The sequence below is a fragment of the Oncorhynchus mykiss genome, chromosome 11 (genome assembly GCF_013265735.2).
Source record: "Oncorhynchus mykiss isolate Arlee chromosome 11, USDA_OmykA_1.1, whole genome shotgun sequence".
In the NCBI taxonomy this organism is placed as follows: domain Eukaryota; kingdom Metazoa; phylum Chordata; class Actinopteri; order Salmoniformes; family Salmonidae; genus Oncorhynchus; species Oncorhynchus mykiss.
Window position 1 is genome coordinate 46,769,530 of NC_048575.1, and position 20,580 is coordinate 46,790,109.

The 20,580-nt window shown below is 43.2% G+C and overlaps 1 protein-coding gene across 1 annotated transcript in view; it reads left to right on the top strand.

Moving 5' to 3' along the window:
- Positions 1-20,580, top strand: part of LOC110535772 (small G protein signaling modulator 1) — a 78,685-nt gene extending 58,105 nt beyond the window's left edge. The window contains exons 13-25 of the mRNA XM_021621022.2: positions 89-215; positions 413-477; positions 681-826; positions 1,938-2,066; positions 2,150-2,341; positions 2,631-2,702; positions 11,752-13,425; positions 13,550-13,674; positions 13,839-13,921; positions 14,620-14,729; positions 16,373-16,469; positions 17,046-17,213; positions 19,757-20,580. Of these exons, the coding sequence (XP_021476697.2) occupies positions 89-215; positions 413-477; positions 681-826; positions 1,938-2,066; positions 2,150-2,341; positions 2,631-2,702; positions 11,752-13,425; positions 13,550-13,674; positions 13,839-13,921; positions 14,620-14,729; positions 16,373-16,469; positions 17,046-17,213; positions 19,757-19,845 (3,077 nt within the window). The 3' untranslated portion in view covers positions 19,846-20,580. The remainder of the gene's footprint in view (positions 1-88; positions 216-412; positions 478-680; positions 827-1,937; positions 2,067-2,149; positions 2,342-2,630; positions 2,703-11,751; positions 13,426-13,549; positions 13,675-13,838; positions 13,922-14,619; positions 14,730-16,372; positions 16,470-17,045; positions 17,214-19,756) is intronic.

Here is a 20,580-nt window from a genome sequence, read left to right on the forward strand (position 1 = left end):
TTGACGTGGGGCTGATTTCGCGGGGATGATTTCAAACCTCATACTGTGCGCTAACCATGATGCTTGTGTGCGTTGTTCTGTGATGCAGTGGCTCCAGAGCTAATGGACCAGGGGGCCAACATCTGGCAGCCCATCCCCAGGAAGTCCTCCTACTCATCCTGTACCCAGGGCAGCTTCTCAGATGGAGGACCCGCCAACGGTTGCAACCATGAAAGGTCAGAGACGGGCACACACTGGTGGTTACCCAGACATCATCCCTGGCATTTACCGATTCCACTGACCTAAACTAGTGTTTGAACCCGGGTCTGTGGAGCTCGTATCCTTCTCAGGTCAGTAGGATCGGTAAAGGCTGAAGATCGAAGAGAAGGCATTATGGAGGACACTTTGATTTATATGCCGTTTCCCTCTACAGAGCCCCTTTGAAGCTGCTGTGTGACCAAATGAAGTATCAGATCATCTCCCGGGCGTTCTACGGCTGTACGTGATTGTGAACACAACTCTTCTATCTTTTCTACCCCTAGATGATTTGCAATGCGTTGCAATGTATTCTAATTTCAAACTGTTCATCAATTAGCCTAGCGTCCAACTAATAATTAGGTGTCCGATGTTTGACCGCCTTATTAAATACTTTATCTCAGAAATGAGGAGCATTTGAAAGCTGTTATGTTTTTATATTCCAGGGCTAGCTTATTGTCGTCAACTGTCCACTGTACGTACACACCTCTCGGCCCTGGTCAACCACACTATCGTGGCACCTGATGTGCCCTGCGATGCCTTCACGGGCCTCACCGCTGAGGTGTGGCAGAGGTTCCTTCAGGACTGCACTGTAAGTATCACCATCACATGATTAGCATTGTTGCTAACATCATCAGAGATACACACTGTACAGTACCAACCAGCCCAAACCCCCTGGCGACAAGATGCACGTGCACATACACACACACACACTCATCTATATTCACCCATTAATCATCAAATCACTCACCACATTCTTACTCACACAACCAAACGTATGCAAGGGTGGCTTGCCATTAAGATCAACAGCAGACATTTGCATGGGTGGGATTCAGGTGACTAATCAACCAATGAGAGGGATTCAGTTGACTAATAAACCAATGGGTGGGATTCAGTTGACTAATCAACCAATGGGTGGGATTCAGTTGACTAATCAACCAATGGGAGGGATTCAGGTGGCTAATAATCTATCTGGTTCATCCATGTGTGTCCAATCCTGTGTTTGTACAGTCCTACTGTCTGTATTCAATCTGGGCATTTAGCTAAAAGGGCTAGATTATGGGCTCCCGCACAGCGGTCTAAGGCACTGCATCTCAGTGCTTGAGGCGTCACTACAGACACCCTGGTTCGATTCCAGGCTGTATCACAACCGGCCGTGATTGGGAGTCCCATAGGGCGGCACACAATTGGCCCAGCGTCGTCCGGGTTTGGCCAGGGTAGGCCGTCATTGTAAGTAAGAATTTGTTCTTAACCGATTTGCCTAGTTACATTTTTTTTTTCATTATGTATTATACATTATTCAACAGTGAATTAGGACCCCCACTGACATCCAGTGTACACAACCATTCTGCAGAATAATTGATCTACTCTAGATAAGCCACTGGCCGGCTTTTTTTTGTTTTGTACACAATGTGTTCTTGTGAATTGTTTTAGGTCAGTGTACTGTATATGTAAACGTTAGTCTATTCATGTGTGGGTACGTCGTTGTGTGTACTGTACAGTATATTCCGACCTGGGCTCACCTGGCACAATAGAACCAATGGAATAGTTCTAAAAGTGAAACCCGCACTCTAGACAGGCTCGATCAAACTCACAAAACTAGTAACTTAAAGAAAACGACAACTACTGGTATTTGAACCCAAGTCTGTACAGAGGAATTTCTATATCTCATTGACTGAGGTCTGTCCCTCTCTGCTCTCCAGGCCTATAACGAGCAGGAGCTGCTGCGCCTGGTGTACTTCGGCGGTGTTGATCCTTCGCTGCGTAAGGAGGTGTGGCCCTTCCTCCTGGGCCACTACCAGTTTGGCATGTCTGAGTCTGACAGGAAAGAGGTTGGTGTCACACTTGCCATTTAGATGTCACCACCAAAACCCCTTGACCTCCAACCCCTGACCCTTGCCCTGTGACACTGCAGGTGGATGAGCAGGTGCGGGCGTGCTACGAGCAGACCATGAGCGAGTGGCTGGGCTGCGAGGCCATCGTGCGGCAGCGGGAGAAGGAGCAGCATGCAGCGGCGCTGGCTAAGTGCTTGTCTGTCTCGGCCAGCGTGGATAATCCCAACCCTGTCCAGAGGATGCTGCACCATGACTCCAGCATCAGCAATGAGGTGACGCGCGCGCACCTGTCCACACGCACACATAGCCTTGTGGCACACAAGATACCCGGTGGTCCAATATGTTGTTTTGACCAAGATGTTAGATCTCCAACGCCTCAAAGTACAAAGCATATAGTGAAGTGTTCACTTGGGTCACCAATAATACACGGCCTTTATGACAGTTACGTATCATTGCATGCAGGCCTACAGAATCACTTGTCCACATTAGAATGTTGTGTTGTGCCAGGTTTTTATTGACCTGTTTTCTCCCCTGTTGGTTCTCTGGTACTAACCATGCCAGTCCTCCCGGAGCTGCAGCTCAGACAGACAGAGCCTGGCTCGCCTGCAGAGTGACTCCAGCAGCAGCACCCAGGTACCCCTCATGCACTCTGAGAGTCCTATTAAATACTGTAGATGAAATGTTACATTGATTTTGTATATCATTCTATCCCCCTCTATGCTCACATAATTGAAAGTAGGAATTATTCCTAATAATTAACCATACGAATAATAACACACACAGGGCTGAATACACACTTGCCTGTATACAGGTGATTCTACAAAAGTTTAGCAAATTACAGTCCCATTCCCGCAAAAACAAATTAAAAAACGCTTAAGTCTCCAAACTTAGGACATTTATTTACATCATGATATGTTCTAATTCAATCCAAGGCAATAAAACATATTGTACAAAGTAATATAGTACACAATTTAGGAAAAAGTAATTGTTTATATTTAGCGGTGGCTGTCCCGAACCCTGACTCCTGAACTTCATAGAAAATAAAGCAATTAATGATTTGAGTTGTATCGTTACATTGAAATACACTGATCTAATAAGTAGTTTGGTTTCTTTTTAAACAGCTTTCTCAGAAAGGCTGTCCCAACTTTTGATGTCACTACTGAAACACACATGTTAGAAGACCTTAGAATAAATGTGCCTTAAGTCACACCCCTGCAGATGTCACCAGGTGACGAGACTGTACCCCACATGGTGAGTAGTCTGTCCTGCAAACCTTTAGGAGAAAATCAGTGAGCAAGTTGGTAAATCTTCATGTATTTTTTTACAGTGTCACTAATGTATCAAGAAGTATAAGAAGTACGCCTTTGTGACTAAAATATATGTTTGCTGGGATGTACATCCGTCCAAATGGAAGATAGCTAACTATGGGGATTATTTTAAATACAAAATAAGTCAAAATTGTACAAACTGAAATGGTCACAACAATTACTACCATTAGAGATATATTTGTATCTGCGGCAGTATGGCGTTTGTGACAGCATGGGCAGCGCCATTGAGGATAAGTCCCTTCTAAAGTTGCATGTGACGTGCTCTACCAACTGAGCTACAGAAGACCACCATGTGGGTAGGGGACAAGTGTACACTTCAGGAAAAAGTATTGTATTGAAATGTATAGCCAGCAGGGGGGCTCCCAAATCTATTTGGCCAAAACATAGATGTCTATAATGTGCTCTACTGTACTATACTGTATCCTACTGTACTCAAATTTACTCTATTTGAGTTTCTTACGATTGAAGAAAGGGCCTATGGACTCTTGATTTAGTGGTCTTGGTCTTGAGACATAACAAAAATAAAGTCTTATCTCACTGGGTCTGGATCTTGGGACCAATGTCCTGGTATAAATATTGGTATTGGCCTGGATATTACCTTAGTCTTTGGTTTACAAACCATAGGCAACCCAATTTGAAGAAGGCAATGCTCTCTGATGATTGGCTGATCACTCTCAACCCATAGCAATCCCCACCCATTGGACCCAAGTCATAATTGAAACATCTAACAACATCATTAATTGGATGTATAAGTAATTCAATCAATTAACACGTTTCAGATTCATACAGTCAACAGAGAACAATAGAGATTATATTTCTATAAATTCAATTTAAAAAATCTAGTTAAATGGTATGCAAATAGCATTTATAAAATGTACAGTATCAGTCAAGTTTGGACACACCTAATCATTCAAAGGTTTTTCTTTATTTTTACTATTTTCTACATTGTAGAATAATAGTGAAGACATCAAAACTATGAAATAGTGTCACAGTCCCCGGTTCGATTCCAGGCTGTATCACATCCAGCCGTGATTGGGAGTGTCACGGATCCCTCCGGAACTTTCATTACGCACACCTGTCCCCTATTCCCACTGATTAGTACTTGTATAAGTGTGCCCTTTGATTTCCATCCGTTGGTGCGTGTGAGTACCTGTGCTGTGTGGTTTGGACTTTTGTGCCCTTGTGGATTGCGCAGATGATTACGGGTCTCGTCCCGTGTGTTAATCATTGTGCACGTGTTATTTATTCGAGGTACTCCTCCCTCTTTTGTTTTGGGTTTCTACCTTGTTTTGTTACGTGTTTGTTTGGTCTTCGTCCCTGTGCCTTTACACGGGACGCTGTAATTTGGGCTTAATAAAAAACCCTATTATGCGTTCCTGCGCCTGTCTCCAGAATCTCTTCATACCAACGTGACAGGGTGTCTCATAGGGCGGTGCACAATTGGCCTAGCATCGTCTGGGTTTGGCTGAGGTAGGCTGTCATTGTAAATAAGAATTTGTTCTTAACTGGCTTGCCTAGTTACATAAATATTGGCATAAACACTCTTGGCATTCTCTCAACCAGCTTCATGAGGAATGCATTTCCAACAGTCTTGAAGGAGTTCCCACATATGCTGATCACTTGTTGGCTGCTTTTCCTTTACTCTGCGAACCAACTCATGCCAAACCATCTCACTTGGGTTGAGGTTGGGTGATTGTGGAGGCCAGGTCATCTGATGCAGCCCTCCATCACTCTCCTCTGTCAAATAGCCCTTACACAGCCTGGAGGTGTGTGTTTTGGGTCAAAGGATAGTCCCACTAAACGCAAATGGGATGGCATATTGCTGCAGAATGCTGTGGTAGCCATGCTGGTTAAGTGTGCCTTGAATTCTAAATAAATCACTAACAGTGTCACCAGCAAAGCACCGCACACAATCACACCTCCTCCTACATTCTTCAAGGTGGGAACCACACATGCGGAGATCAACCGTTCACCTACTCACAGAGACACGGAGGTTGGAACAAAAAATGTAAAATTTGGACCAAAGGACAGATTTCCACCAGTCTAATGTCCATTGCTTGTGTTTCTTGACCCAAGCAAATCTCATATTTTTGGTGTCCTCTAGTAGTGAGGCACTTTGAAGCAATTTGACCATGATGGCCTGATTCACCCAGTCTCCACTAAATAGTTGATGTTGAGATGTCTGTTACTTGAACTCTGAAGCATTTATTTGGGCTGCAATCTGAGTTGCAGTTAACTCTAACTTATCTCTGCAGCAGAGGTAACTCTGGGTCTTCCTTTCCTGTGGCGTTCCTCGTGAGAGCCAGTTTCATCATAACGCTTGATGGTTTTTGTGACTGCACTTGAAGAAACTTTAAAGGTTCTTGACATTTTCCAGACGTTCATGTCTTCAAGTAATGATGGACTGTTGTTTCTCTTTGCTTATTTGAGCTGTTCTCGCCTTAATAGCTATTTGGTATTTCACCAAATAGGGATATCTTCTGTATACAACCCCTTGTCACAGCACAACTGATTGGCTCAAACACATTAAGAAGGAAAGAAATTCTACAAATGAACTTTTAACGAGGCACACCTTTTAATTGAAATACATTCCAGGTGACTACCTCATGAAGCTGGTTGAGAGAATGCCAAGAGTGTGCAAAGCTGTCAAGGCAAAGGGTGACTACTTTGAAGAATCACAAATATAAAATACATTTTGATTCGTTTTACACTATTTTGGTTACTACATGATTCCATATGTTATTTCATAGTTTTGATGTCTTCACTATTATTCTACAATGTAGAAAATAGCAAAAAATAAAGAAAAACCCTTGAATGAGTAGGTGTGTCCAAACTTTTGACTGCCACTGTATCTGTAATAGAAGGTTAATAAAATTACTACTGTGCATGGTTCTCCCTTCATTGCAACTTTCTCACTATGTTTTGGTAGTGACAAATTTAGTGGGGTGATAAGGAATTCAAGTAAATATGGTATATACTGTATGTTGGAATAGTACCACTTCTGTAGCATGACTCATACACTAGACCTGCTTAGTCCCACAATACTGAAAAGTGTAGAACACAATCACTATTTATGGAAACATGTTGTATTATGGCTTCAAGATAAGCATCTTAGAGCGCCTCCAAAAGCTAGACATTGTTCCGACACACAATTTGTTGCTTTTTTTATACATTTAATCTTTCAATTTTTGTCGTTTTATACAACTATAATATTCCTAATGTTGCAAACCTATGTAAAAAAGAAAATGACTGGGATGGGTAAAAATCCTGGGATTCCAGTGTTGGTAGAAACAAATGTCAAATCTGTATCAAGTAAAGAAAAGCCAACTGTCCTAGGTGAAGCATTTGCAGTGGTTCGTAGATGTCAGCACCTGTATGATGAGACTTTGGGGAAAGTTAAAGGAGCGTGGACACGTTTTTAAAGAAAAAAGGGGAGTAAGGAGAAGCTATGGATGCAGAGTTTTCTCTGTATGATATGACAAGGGCGTTGGAGGGATACGGACGGACTGCTCCTTGAGAAGATAGGGTGTGTTATGTGATGTTTAACGTGCACCGGGCAGTGCGTTGGAAGCAGTGTTAGGGTTGTATAAGAAGGTGCTGAGGACTGGGGTGATACCTGCTGGGTGGAAACGTGTGGCGGTCCAGAATTGTCAATGTGGTTTGAAGTAGACGATGGTTCTTCTCAGGGACGTGTGGTTAGTCCTGTGTTGTTCACCCTGATGATAGATTTATATATTTAAAAAGGTGGGACAGGGACTGAGTGTGGCCTTGTATGCTGATGATGGGGCTGGATGGGAGAGAGGTAGGAATGTGGAATATGTGATGAGGAAGAACCTGTGGGAGTTGTGGAAGATCGGTCTCTAACATGGTGGTTTAGGACGTCTGTGGCCAAGACCTGCTTTATGGTGTTTGTATAGGAGGAAGGTTAAAGATGTTAGGCTGCAAATATACGTTCAGGATATAGATCGGGTGTCTGAGTCAAAGTATTTAGAGTATGTGGTTTGATGAGAGGCTTACGTGGAAGAGACATGTTGAGTATATTGAAAATAGGGGATGAAGGTGTAGAACCTCATGAGGGCAGTGGCAGGATGTGATTGGGGGTCGGATAGACAAACACTGTTGTATATGTATCAGGCATTGATCAGGTCATCTTGGGATTATGGGTGCTTTGTATATGGATCGGCAGCCAAAACGGTACTACAGCGCCTGGATAGGATACAGTCAAGGGCCCTGAGAGTGTTTGTTGGTGCCTTCAGGACGACACCACTTCTTGAGGCATTGCAGGTGGATAGTGGGGAACTGGCACTGAGGATAAAGCGGGACAAACTTGCATTAGCGTACTCGGAAAGGTTGAAAAGGAGTTCAGAAAGATTTCCTGTCATAGCAAATGGGGAATGTTGGGACCGAGGAGTGGGTAAGCAGAAGGGTGGACAATTGGGCAGAAAGTGGTAGAATATGGACCAGGGGAGAGTGAGAAAGGGCCGGCAATTGCATTGGGGAACGTTCCTCCGTGGTTGTTTCCGAAACCAAGTGTAGCTGTGGATATGATTGAGGGAAGGAGACGGGGTGTGGAGATGTATACATATATACACACTACCGTTCAAAAGTTTGGGGTCACTTAGAAATGTCCTTGTTTTTGAAAGAAAATACCTTTTTTTGTCCATTTAAAATAACATCAAATTGATCATAAATACAGTGTAGACATTGTTAATGTTGTAAATGACTACTGTAGCTGGAAACGGCTGATTTTTAATGGAATATCTACGTAGGCGTACACAGGCCCATTATCAGCAACCATCACTCCTGTGTTCCAATGGCATGTTGTGTTAGCTAATCCAAGTGTATAATTTTAAAAGGCTAATTGATCATTAGAAAACCCTTTTGCAATTATGTTAGCAAGGCTGAAAGCTGTTATGCTGATTAAAGAAGCAATAAAAACTGGCCTTCTTTAGACTAGTTGAGTATCTGGAGCATCAGCATTTGTGGGTTCGATTACAGGCTCAAAATGGCCAACAAAGAACTTTCTTCTGTATCTCGTCAGTTTATTCTTGTTCTGAGAAATGAAGGCTATTCCATGTGAGAAATTGACAAGAAACTGAAGATCAGACTTGTGGAGGTCTATGATTTTTTTTTCTGAGGTCTTGGCTGATTTCTTTTGATTTTCCCATGATGTCAAGCAAAGAAGCACTGAGTTTGAAGGTAGGCATTGAAATACATCCACAGGTACACCTCCAATTGACTGAAATAATGTCAATTAGCCTATCAGAAGCTTCTAAAGCCATGACATAATTTTCCAAGCTGTTTAGAGGCACAGTCAACTTAGTGTATGTAAACTTCTGACCCACTGGAATTGTGATACAGTGAAATAATCTGTCTGTAAGCAATTGTTGGAAAAACTACTTGTGTCATGCACAAAGTAGTTGTCCTAACCGACTTGCCAAAAGTATAGTTTGTTATCAAGAAATGTGTGGAAATTTGTGTAGTGGTTGAAAAACTAGTTTTAATGACTCCAACCTAAGTGCATGTACACTTCCGACTTCAACTGTATGTATGTTTTAGAAAATCATTTTATTTGTTTTTAAGGAGATACAGTGCCTTGCGAAAGTATTCGGCCCCCTTGAACTTTGCGACCTTTTGCCACATTTCAGGCTTCAAACATAAAGATATAAAACTGTATTTTTTTGTGAAGAATCAACAAGTGGGACACAATCATGAAGTGGAACGACATTTATTGGATATTTCAAACTTTTTTAACAAATCAAAAACTGAAAAATTGGGCGTGCAAAATTATTCAGCCCCTTTACTTTCAGTGCAGCAAACTCTCTCCAGAAGTTCAGTGAGGATCTCTGAATGATCCAATGTTGACCTAAATGACTAATGATGATAAATACAATCCACCTGTGTGTAATCAAGTCTCCGTATAAATGCACCTGCACTGTGATAGCCTCAGAGGTCCGTCAAAAGCGCAGAGAGCATCATGAAGAACAAGGAACACACCAGGCAGGTCCGAGATACTGTTGTGAAGAAGTTTAAAGCCGGAATTGGATACAAAAAGATTTCCCAAGCTTTAAACATCCCAAGGAGCACTGTGCAAGCGATAATATTGAAATGGAAGGAGTATCAGACCACTGCAAATCTACCAAGACCTGGCCGTCCTTCTAAACTTTCAGCTCATACAAGGAGAAGACTGATCAGAGATGCAGCCAAGAGGCCCATGATCACTCTGGATGAACTGCAGAGATCTACAGCTGAGGTGGGAGACTCTGTCCATAGGACAACAATCAGTCGTATATTGCACAAATCTGGCCTTTATGGAAGAGTGGCAAGAAGAAAGCCATTTCTTAAAGATATCCATAAAAAGTGTCGTTTAAAGTTTGCCACAAGCCACCTGGGAGACACACCAAACATGTGGAAGAAGGTGCTCTGGTCAGATGAAACCAAAATTGAACTTTTTGGCAACAATGCAAAACGTTATGTTTGGCGTAAAAGCAACACAGCTGAACACACCATCCCCACTGTCAAACATGGTGGTGGCAGCATCATGGTTTGGGCCTGCTTTTCTTCAGCAGGGACAGGGAAGATGATTAAAATTGATAGGAAGATGGATGGAGCCAAATACAGGACCATTCTGGAAGAAAACCTGATGGAGTCTGCAAAAGACCTGAGACTGGGACGGAGATTTGTCTTCCAACAAGAGAATGATCCAAAACATAAAGCAAAATCTACAATGGAATGGTTCAAAAATAAACATATCCAGGTGTTAGAATGACCAAGTCAAAGTCCAGACCTGAATCCAATCGAGAATCTGTGGAAAGAACTGAAAACTGCTGTTCACAAATGCTCTCCATCCAACCTCACTGAGCTCGAGCTGTTTTGCAAGGAGGAATGTGAAAAAATGTCAGTCTCTCGATGTGCAAAACTGATAGAGATATACCCCAAGCGACTTACTGCTGTAATCGCAGCAAAAGGTGGCGCTACAAAGTATTAACTTAAGGGGGCTGAATAATTTTGCACGCCCAATTTTTCAGTTATTGATTTGTTAAAAAAGTTTGAAATATCCAATAAATGTCGTTCCACTTCATGATTGTGTCCCACTTGTTGTTGATTCTTCACAAAAAAATACAGTTTTATATCTTTATGTTTGAAGCCTGAAATGTGGCAAAAGGTCGCAAATTTCAAGGGGGCCGAATACTTTCGCAAGGCACTGTATATATATATATATATATATATATATATATCACACACACACAGATGGTTCAAAGGATCCAGTCAGTGGTAGGGAGGGGGCAAGAGTGTATATCCCAGATTTCAATGTTAGAGTATGTAAGTGGTTAACTGATTGTGTCAGTGTAGGTGGCCGAGTTGATGGCCATGATTCTAGGTTTGAGATGGGTGGAGGAGGTGAAACCAGAGTGGTGATCTGCTCTGATTCAGCTGCAGTGTTGAGTAGTGTGAAGACGGGCAGGTCGGATAGGGGAGACTTGTGTATGGAAATGATGGAGCTGTTAATGGGATTGGAGAGGATGGGAGTGGTGGTAAAGCTTTTGTTGGGTTCCTCCCCAAGTGGGTGTGGAGGGTAATGAGAAGGCTGATGTGGTGGCTAAGAGTGCGGTGAGGAGAGAGGGTAGATATTCAGGTCCCGTTGGGCCGTAGGGAAGTTAAGTACTTGATCCAGGCAAAAGGGCTCAATCTTTGGCAAAGCGAGTGGGAAGCTAATAGTGAGAGGAGGCAATTTTATTGCATGCACCAGTCAGCTAAGGAAGAGGTGGGGAGTATGGGATGTAGTGCTGAAGAGACTACAGTTTGGGCACACGGGTTTGAATGCCATTTTGTGAATGATTGGGTGACATGAAACAGGTCTGTGTGATGAGTGTTTAATGGAGGAAACAGTGGACCTTTTGTTGATATTTTGTGAACTGTATGACGTAGATAGGGAGAGGTTGTGTGAAAGGGTTAGAGAGGCTGGACGGGGTTGGGGTTTAGGTGATGTAGTAGGGGAGGAAAGGGGAGGGAAATGTTGTCTAGGGCTCTATTTCATTTTCTTAGAGAAAATTGAATGAGGTAGGCCGTGACTGGCCTCACACTCCAGTACAGTAGGTGGCGGTGTATGCACCTTAAAAGTGGGTTGGTGGATCGCATCCAAATCTCAAAGAAGAAAAGTTTGGGAAACGCTGCTCTAGTCTATTACAGTTATATTTATATTGTTATATTATGTGTAAAGGGATCTTTTTGGAACCAGTATTCCTCAACCCCACATTATCTCGCCTGCTCAAAACCACACACTCTCGCTTGCTAGTTCTTCAGTTCACATCCTCCCTTCCCTTAGCCTGCTTCCCTCTGGCTTGTTCTTTTAGGTGTTTGAGTCTGTGGAGGAGGTGGATCAGATCGAGACCGAGCCCAAGAGCAAAGAGGCCAAGCAGGTGCCCAAGATCCCCAATGGAGGAGCCCTGCCCAATGGGACCAGCTCCCCAGACTCGGGGCACCCCTCCTCTCGCAACTTCTCAGTCACCTCGGGCCTGTCAGACCGCTCTCTGAGCACAGAGGACAGCACTGCGCCTGACACCACCCCTAAAAACATCACCAGCACTCCTCCACAGTTGGCCCCAGCCCCACAGAGCCCAGTCAAAGCCCATGAGGAAGAGTTGGAGGCACATAGCCCAAAAGCCCAACCCCCGGCCCTGCAGGAGGAGAAGGACCTCCAGGCCAAGGACCCACCAGAGAAGGAGGAAACAGAGAGTGCGACCGAAGTGACCCAGGAGATTGAGGGCAACGAGACAGAAGTGCCAGATATAGAAATAGACAAAAATACAGTGACAGTAGAGCCAGTAGAAACAGAAATGCGAGAAGTAGAACTTGACAAGAAGACAGAGGTGCTAGAGATTGAAATGGACAAAAAAACAGAGACAAGGGAGGACAAGGCAGCAGACTTAGGTGCGTTAGAGAGCCAGAAAATAGAGGAAGAAAATACTTCTGTGACTGGACCTGCCGAGACAGAAGAGGTAAGGATCAATGAAAAGGGGGACATTGAGTTACCGAAAGCAGAAGTGGATGCTGTAGAAGAAACGGTGAAGTCCAAAACAGATGAGTTCAAAACAACGGAGGCTAAAGAGCCTGAGACAGAAGTGGTGAAAATGTTGGATGGAGAGCCAACCATGCGAGCAGACACAGAGGAGTTGCAGTCACTGGAAGCAGAGACATTGAAAACTCAAGAGTCAAGAGAAACAGAGGACGAAGGATCAGAACCAGAGTATGTAGCTCCAGAAGAGAATGAAACATCCCAAACAAACCATAGAGAGCCAAAAGAGGAGAAGGCATTGACATCAACTATGACTGCAGAAGCAATGGAGGACAAGACATCAGAATTCGAGGTTAAGCGAACTTCAGAGGCTGGAGAAACAAAGAGTGCTGAAACATCGGAAGTAAAGGAAGCTGAAGGAAAGATAATGGAAAAGACAGAAACTGAGAAAGAAGTAGAAGCCAATGAGACTTTAAAATTTGAAGAGGTAACCGAAACAAAGGGGGTTAAGACGATGTCACACGAAGAAGTTGCAGAGGAAAATGTGGCGGACATTACAAAATCTAAGGAAGTGGGAAAAAGAGAGGAGGAGACCAAGCGGTCAGCGATGGAGAAGAATACAAGCTCCGTAGCAGACACCAGGGTGGCAAGGGCAATGGAAGCATTTGGTAGCACCACCCAGAGTGAGGAGGCTCTGGCCACCACGGAATCTGAGGAGTCTCCTTCAGCCATTGAGATGGCAAACGTCTCCATTGCCCCACTGTGGGACCGGATTGGTCCGTGCGACAGTTCTGGGGGCGGGGCTGCTCTCTCTGAGGGCTCAGTCCCCCATCTGGAGCTCCAACTGGAGGAGGAGGAGCAGAGCAAAACCAGCCCAGAGGGCACAGAGTCCAACTTGTCAGAGGAGCCTGAGATGGAGAGCATCTTCCCACAATTTGACTCCCTGACCGTGGGCAGAGAGCTGACAAACGAGGACATCTCTCCAGTGTCATCCATCAGAACCACCTATTCTGTAGGCACCTGCCATTTTATTTTCATAATAATCAAGATTTATTTTGCTTTTTGTTTTTACAGTTATGAGTAAGTTATGCTTAAACATTTTGTGTGTGTGTGGGGGGGTTGCGCCTTTGTTGTAGCAAGAGCTTTTGGACATGTACACGATGAACCTGCACCGCATTGAGAAGGATGTCCAGAGGTGTGACAGAAACTACTGGTACTTTACCCCGGCCAACCTGGAGAAACTGCGCAACATCATGTGCAGGTAAAATAAAAACCATGTCTTTCATGATTCTCTAGTGCTCTTTTGCAGAAAGGTTTGGCAATAATCTATAAGTCATTATGTTTTGTGTGGAGCTCAATGTCAAATGGGAAAATAGGAAGAATGAATGAGTTACACCCGCACGTGATGCCGACTTCTCTTCTCAGCTATATCTGGCAGCACCTGGAGATTGGCTATGTGCAGGGCATGTGTGACCTGCTGGCTCCCCTCCTTGTCATTCTGGATGATGGTGAGTTAACGCCGTTGAGGCAAGGCTGTGACTGTGTGTGTTCCTACCTCACTCTCCTCCTTGGTATTTGCGATATGAATTTTGCGATGGAAGAAAAATGTGTCAACCTTCATGACTATTTTGCCTTCCGAAATTTGATTTGATCAGTCCTTTTTTTTTTTACTCGCACACATACAGATGTAGGATCTTAATTTGATCACTCTTTTGTTGCTGAAAATTGCAGGAAGTGAAGATGAGCTTCGTGATTTACATAATTTCACTGAAAACCCACACTAACGCACAGTTATATTAACGGTATTTCACTTCATGTAGCCTACTTTTGGCCAGTTAATAGCCTAACCACCAATCAAGGAACATAACTGACTAAACATTCAAATCCTGTTTTGACAAGATTATTTTTCTGTGGCAATAGGTCAAATTAAGATTCTATATAAACTTAGTCAAACGACAATCAGTCAATGAGGCTCATTATAGACTCTCTATATCATACGGCAGTATTGGAATGTGAAGAAAGAGTACAATGAATATAATCTTATGAAACAGAGGAATGGGATACTGTTGGGCTTCAGGGAGGACAACAGAAATGGCGATGGAAGTGGACCGCTCAACATTTCTGTCTTTCCTCAATCTCTCTCCCGGTCTTTCCTCATCTCTCCCTGTGTCTTTGTTCTCTCTCTCTCTCTCTCACTCTCACTCAGAGGCCATGGCCTTCAGCTGTTTCACTGAGCTCATGAAGCGGATGAATCAGAACTTCCCCCATGGCGGTGGCATGGACACTCAATTTGCCAACATGCGCTCTCTCATCCAGGTGAGGCCACGGAGACACTTTGTAACTTCTATATATACACTAATGTATGTATTCAGACCCTTGACTTTTTCCACATTTTGTTACATTACAGCCTTATTCTAAAATGAAGGGAAAAAAACAATTGAATTCATCAATCTACACACAATAGTCCATAATGACAAAGCAAAAACTGGTTTTTAGAAATGTTTGCACATTATTTGTAAATGAATACAAAAATAAACTGAAATATCACATTTACATAAGTATTCAGACCCTTTACTCAGTACTTTGTTGAAGTACCTTTAGCAGCGATTACAGCAGAGTTTTTTTGGGGTATAACGCTACAAGCTTGGCACACCTATAATTGGGGAGTTTCTCCCATTCTTCTCTGCAGATCCTCTCAAGTTCTGTTAGGTTGGATGGGGAGCATCTCGGCAAGAGCTATTGTCAATGTCTCCAGAGATGTTTTATTGGGTTCAAGTCTGGGCTCTGGCTGGGCCACATAAGGACATTCAGAGACTTTTCCCGAAGCCAAGACAGCGCAGGAGTGGCTATGTGCTTAGGGTCATTGTCCTGTTGGAAGGTGAACCTTCGCCCCAGTCTGAGGTCCTGAGCGCTCTGGAGCAGGTTTTCATCAAGGATCTCTCTGTACTTGGCTCTGTTCATCTTTCCCTCAATCCTGACTAGTCTCCCAGTCCCTGCCCCTGAAAAACATCCCCACAGCATGATACTGCCACCACCATGCTTCACTGTAGGGATGGTGCCAGGTTTCCTCCAGACATGATGCTTGGCATTCAGGCCAAAGTGTTCAATCTTGATTTCATCAGACCAGAAAATCTTGTTTCTAGTGGTCTGAGAGTCCTTTAGGTGCCTTTTGGCAAACTCCAAGCGGGCTGTCATGTGTCTTTTATTGAAGAGTGGCTTCCGTCTGGTCACTTTACCATAAAGGCCTGATTGGTGGAGTGCTGCAGAGATGGTTGTACTTCTAGAAGGTTCTCCCATTTCCACAGAGGAACTCTGGAGCTCTGCCAGAGTGACCATCATGTTCTTGGTCACCTACCTGAGCAAGGCCCTTCTCCCCGATTGCTCAGTTTGGCCGGACGGCCAGTTCTAGGAAGAGTCTTGGTGATTCCTAACTTCTTCCAATTAAGAATGATGGAGGACACTGTGTTCTTGGGACCTTCAATGCTGAATACATTTTTCGGTACCCTTCCCCAGATCTGTGCCTCGAAACAATCCTGTCTCGGAGCTCTACGGACAATTCCTTAAACCTCATGACTTGTTTTTTTGCAATGACATGCACTGTCAACCGGGAGACCTTATAGAGCCAGGAGTGTGCCTTTCCAAATCATGTCCAATCAATTAAATTGACCACAGAAACATCAAGGATGATCAATGGAAACAGGATGCACCAACAAAGGAGGGACCAACTCCATATTAATTCCCATTATACTTTTAGTCAAGTATTGTATATTTTGGCATGCATCCAGTTTTCATGAATAGTAGGATACAGTGAATATAACACATCCAACTTTGTTCAACTAACCTCCCCCTCCTCTCTTCCCCGACCCTTTTCCTCTACTCCCCCCAACCCAACCCTCTTCCTTCAACTGTCTGTTTGCCCTCTCCCCTACTCCTTCCTCTCTCCTCTTACCCCTCTGTAGATCCTGGATTCTGAGCTATTTGAGCTCATGCACCAAAATGGCGACTACACCCACTTCTACTTCTGCTACCGATGGTTCCTTCTAGACTTAAAGCGTGGTAATAATTACATCCTGCTATTAGGGGATTTTATACCATAGAAAATGCCAATTAAACTGAGTGTTTTCATACCGTCAACCAAATGTCAAACAGCAAAGAAGAAGGCTAACAAGACCTAGTTCTAATGAGCCGTTTCCACATCAAAGATATGGCAAGATCACTCAGGAAAAACAGGCCCACCTGGGTAACTAGGGGGCCGTGCCTTGGTTGGGTAACTGATTCAGGGTCGGTCCTAGCCTTTTGGGGGGCCCTAAGCGAGAATTGGTTGGGGGGCCCACCCACCTGGCAAAATATTTTAGTCCCCCCCCCCCCCCTTGACGGCAGAGAGAGAGTTAATCTTCTCCAATTGTACACATTTTGCCATGTGGCGGAGAGTCATTTTCTTTTCAGTTTTAAAGCCAATTACCTGAAATCCGACACATTTTGCCATGACTTATGCCATGTTATTGATATCTGAGTGAGAGTGACGAACAAGATCAATGGGGGCCACCCGGGGGCCTATGATTTGTTAATCCGGCTCTGCCATACCCCAACCACACCTGACTTCTCCATCCACTGTATCTTTTTCTTTCTCAGAGCTGGTGTATGACGATGTGTTTGCGGTGTGGGAAACCATCTGGGCAGCAAAGTACGCCTCCTCTGGCCACTTTGTCCTCTTCATCGCTCTGGCACTGGTGGAGGTCTACCGGGACATCATTCTGGAGAACAACATGGACTTCACCGACATCATTAAGTTTTTCAACGGTACACCGTCTTAACAATGAAATCAACATTCATTCAGTTGTTTGTGGAGCATTGGAAGTCTGGAGTCTTTCTTCACACAGTTGCACTAGTTTAAAAGTTACCCTTCACCGCGACACAGGTGGTTTTTTTAAGAAAATCAAACTTAAAATTGAGCCTGCTCCCACAGTGCAGTGACGCTAGCAAAAGAAAAACTAAAACGTTTCAACCAGCATATGGAGAGTTTAGGACTGTGGAATCAGTGGAATCACAGTGGAATCAACACTACGTGTTGTTACTCGACTGTCGAAGTGTATGTATGAGTGAAAAAGACATGGGTGGGGCCTCATCATTCTTCCCAGAATGCTTTGTTGCAGGTAGATTTTTTTATAATAGATTGTTTTAGTATCTACGTTTCTGCATGCACATTGATTGATTAATTGATCTTATACTATACAAAGATAAGTAACTTACATTTTTCTAAACTAATCCAATCTGTAAATGGTTGGATTTATTGCACCTGTTACTAAAATGGTTGTTCCAGTTTAGATGGTTTAGGTCATCTTTGTTTATCAAGTCCTTCACCATTGCAGTCATTCTGAATGCAGGTTGTGGGTGATAAAATATTCATAGTGTTGAATATCCTCGCTCTGGCTGGATTCCATTAGGAATTACTAATCACTCACTAACCATCTTAGTGTGACTTGCAGGTCAGATGAGGCACTATATTCAGACCACAATGTTGGGGATAACCAGGCCACAACTAAAGGCCTTATAAAATGTATAATATATGGTCAGAGGGTTTACTTTGAATTTAAACTCACTCACTTGGGCAATCACTTGGTTAAGGCTTCAGGACTAGTTATTGAATGCAACAACCATGGCTCTGTCACTAACAACACAGTCATGGGTGGGTATCTCTCACATTCACTTGAAAGGCATGCTGGGAAATATGCAACAACAATCCTTTACTTAACTAGGCAAGTCAATGACGGCCTAGGAACAGTGGGTTAACTGCCTTGTTCAGGGGCAGAACAATAGATTTTTACCTTGTCAGCTCGGGGATACGATCTTGCAACCTTTTGGTTACGAGTCCCACTCCTCTTTCTATTCTGGTTAGCGCCAGTTTGCATTGTTCTGTGACTGTAGTACACAGCTCTGTACGAGATCTCCAGTTTCTTGGCAGTTTTTCGCATGGAATAGCCTTCATTTCTCAGAACAAGAATAGACTGACGAGTTTCAGAAGAAAGTTCTTTGTTTCTGGCCATTTTGAGCCTGTAATCGAACCCACAAATGCTGATGATCCAGATACTCAACTAGTCTAAAGAAGGCCAGTTTTATTGCTTCTTTAATCAGAACAACAGCTTTCAGCTGTGTTAACATAATTGCAAAAGGGTTTTCTAATGATCAATTAGCCTTTTAAAATTATAAACTTAGGTTAGCTAACACAACATGCCATTGGAACACAGGAGTGATGGTTGCTGATAATGGGCCTCTGTACGCCTATGTAGATATTCCATTAAAAATATCTGCCTTTTCCAGCTACAATAGTCATTTACAACATTAACAATGTCTACACTGTATTTCTGATCAATTTGATGTTATTTTAATGGCAAAAAATGTGCTTTTCTTTCAAAAACAAGGACATTTCTAAGTGACCCCAAACTTTTGAACAGTATAATTTTAACATTTATTGTAGCATATAAATGAATAGGCTACTTTATGGCCAACAGAGGCAAATGTACAGTATCAGTTTCATTGAGGACTTTTCCCTATAAAATGAACCACGCAAGGGAGTTCCAAAACTTCCATTTCAAATTTCAATTCGGGCAGCCCCCGAGACCCAAGAACTGAGCATGCATAAAACACTTAGCTTGATACCGTTTTTTTAAGCAAAGTCAACATTAGAATGCAGTTTAAACCAAGTCAACATTAGAATGCAGTTTAAACCACCTCAGAGCAAATGTATGTAATTCGCTACAAGTGCGCCCAAAGACGTTTCCCACTGTTGATTTGTCTCCACTAAGTGTGTGTGTGCTGCTCCCTCACCTCTCGCTCACACGACTCAGACAAGTTTCCCATCAAAGTGGAAACTTGTGGCCCAACATAACAATCCGGTCACAACAGACAATGCAAGTAATATTGTGAATGCTGAACATCGTGAATGGGATTATATTTACCCGCTGTATCCAAACCCAAAATTGTATGTGTACAGTACTACAGTATACCTTTATAGTAAACTGTCTACCACCTTGCAGCAGCTAATATGAAACACTCGAATAGGGCAAAAGCTGTAGATTACAGATTAATTTTTGATGTGGAGCGTTCCACTGCTTTAATTTCCTAGAGAAATCTAAAAGTGCTTTTAATTTTTTGGGGGTAATTTCCCACTTTGTCAATAGCTGAAAGGCAAATAATAATGTTGAATGAGTACCTGTGCTGAGTAAGTTAATGGTTCAATGCATAACACACACACACACACACACAAAATAAATATGGTATTATAGCCTTGTGCATCAATGTTGGAAGTGGTCCAGCGGGAATGAAATCTTCTCATCTCCTTTCAGAAATGGCTGAGCATCACAACAGCAAGCAGATCCTGACACTGGCCCGGGAACTGGTGTGCAAGGTGCAGACTCTCATTGAGAACAAGTGATCTCCAGGAGTCCACTTCCACTTCTCTTCCTCTTCCCCAACAGTCTTTCTCAAACATAGAGATAGATAGAGGACTCATATTTGTATCTGTTCTATTATAGCGTCTGTGACAGCATGGGCAGTGCCGTTGAGGCTATCTCCATTTCAAAGTAGTCCATTTTCTTCTTTACGATTGGCTGATCCCTCCTGATTACACGGTGCTGCCCATGCTAAAACAGCGTTTTGGCTAATAGAGACCTCTATCGTTCTCTATGGTCAGTTTGAACAGCTGCAACCGAACAGAGAGATCAGGGTCCAGTTCATTAGGCACCAAATGGAATAAAACAGACGTAGGGAGGCACTACTTAGACTAGTCCTATAAGAAACTGTCAATTTCATTTTCAGTCACAAAATGTTTTCAATTGCGTGCCTTGATGAACATGACTGAGATGTGCTCCACTGTTCACTGCCTTCTCCTTATCTATGTAATACCAGCCGGTACTCTGTCATTTCAGGTCATGTCATGGAACATCAAGGGAAGGGTCACTTTTACCTCCAGTTATTCTGTCAGGGAAACAGTTTGATTTATTTTTAATTGTTAACTGTGACATATACTTAGTCATCATAGGATGTATGTGGTATGCCTTGTAGACACTGGCCTGTCTTGATTGAAGTGGGGTTAGAATTAGAGGTCGACCGATTAATCGGAATGGCCGATTTCAAGTTTTCATAACAATCGGAAATCTATTTTTGGGCC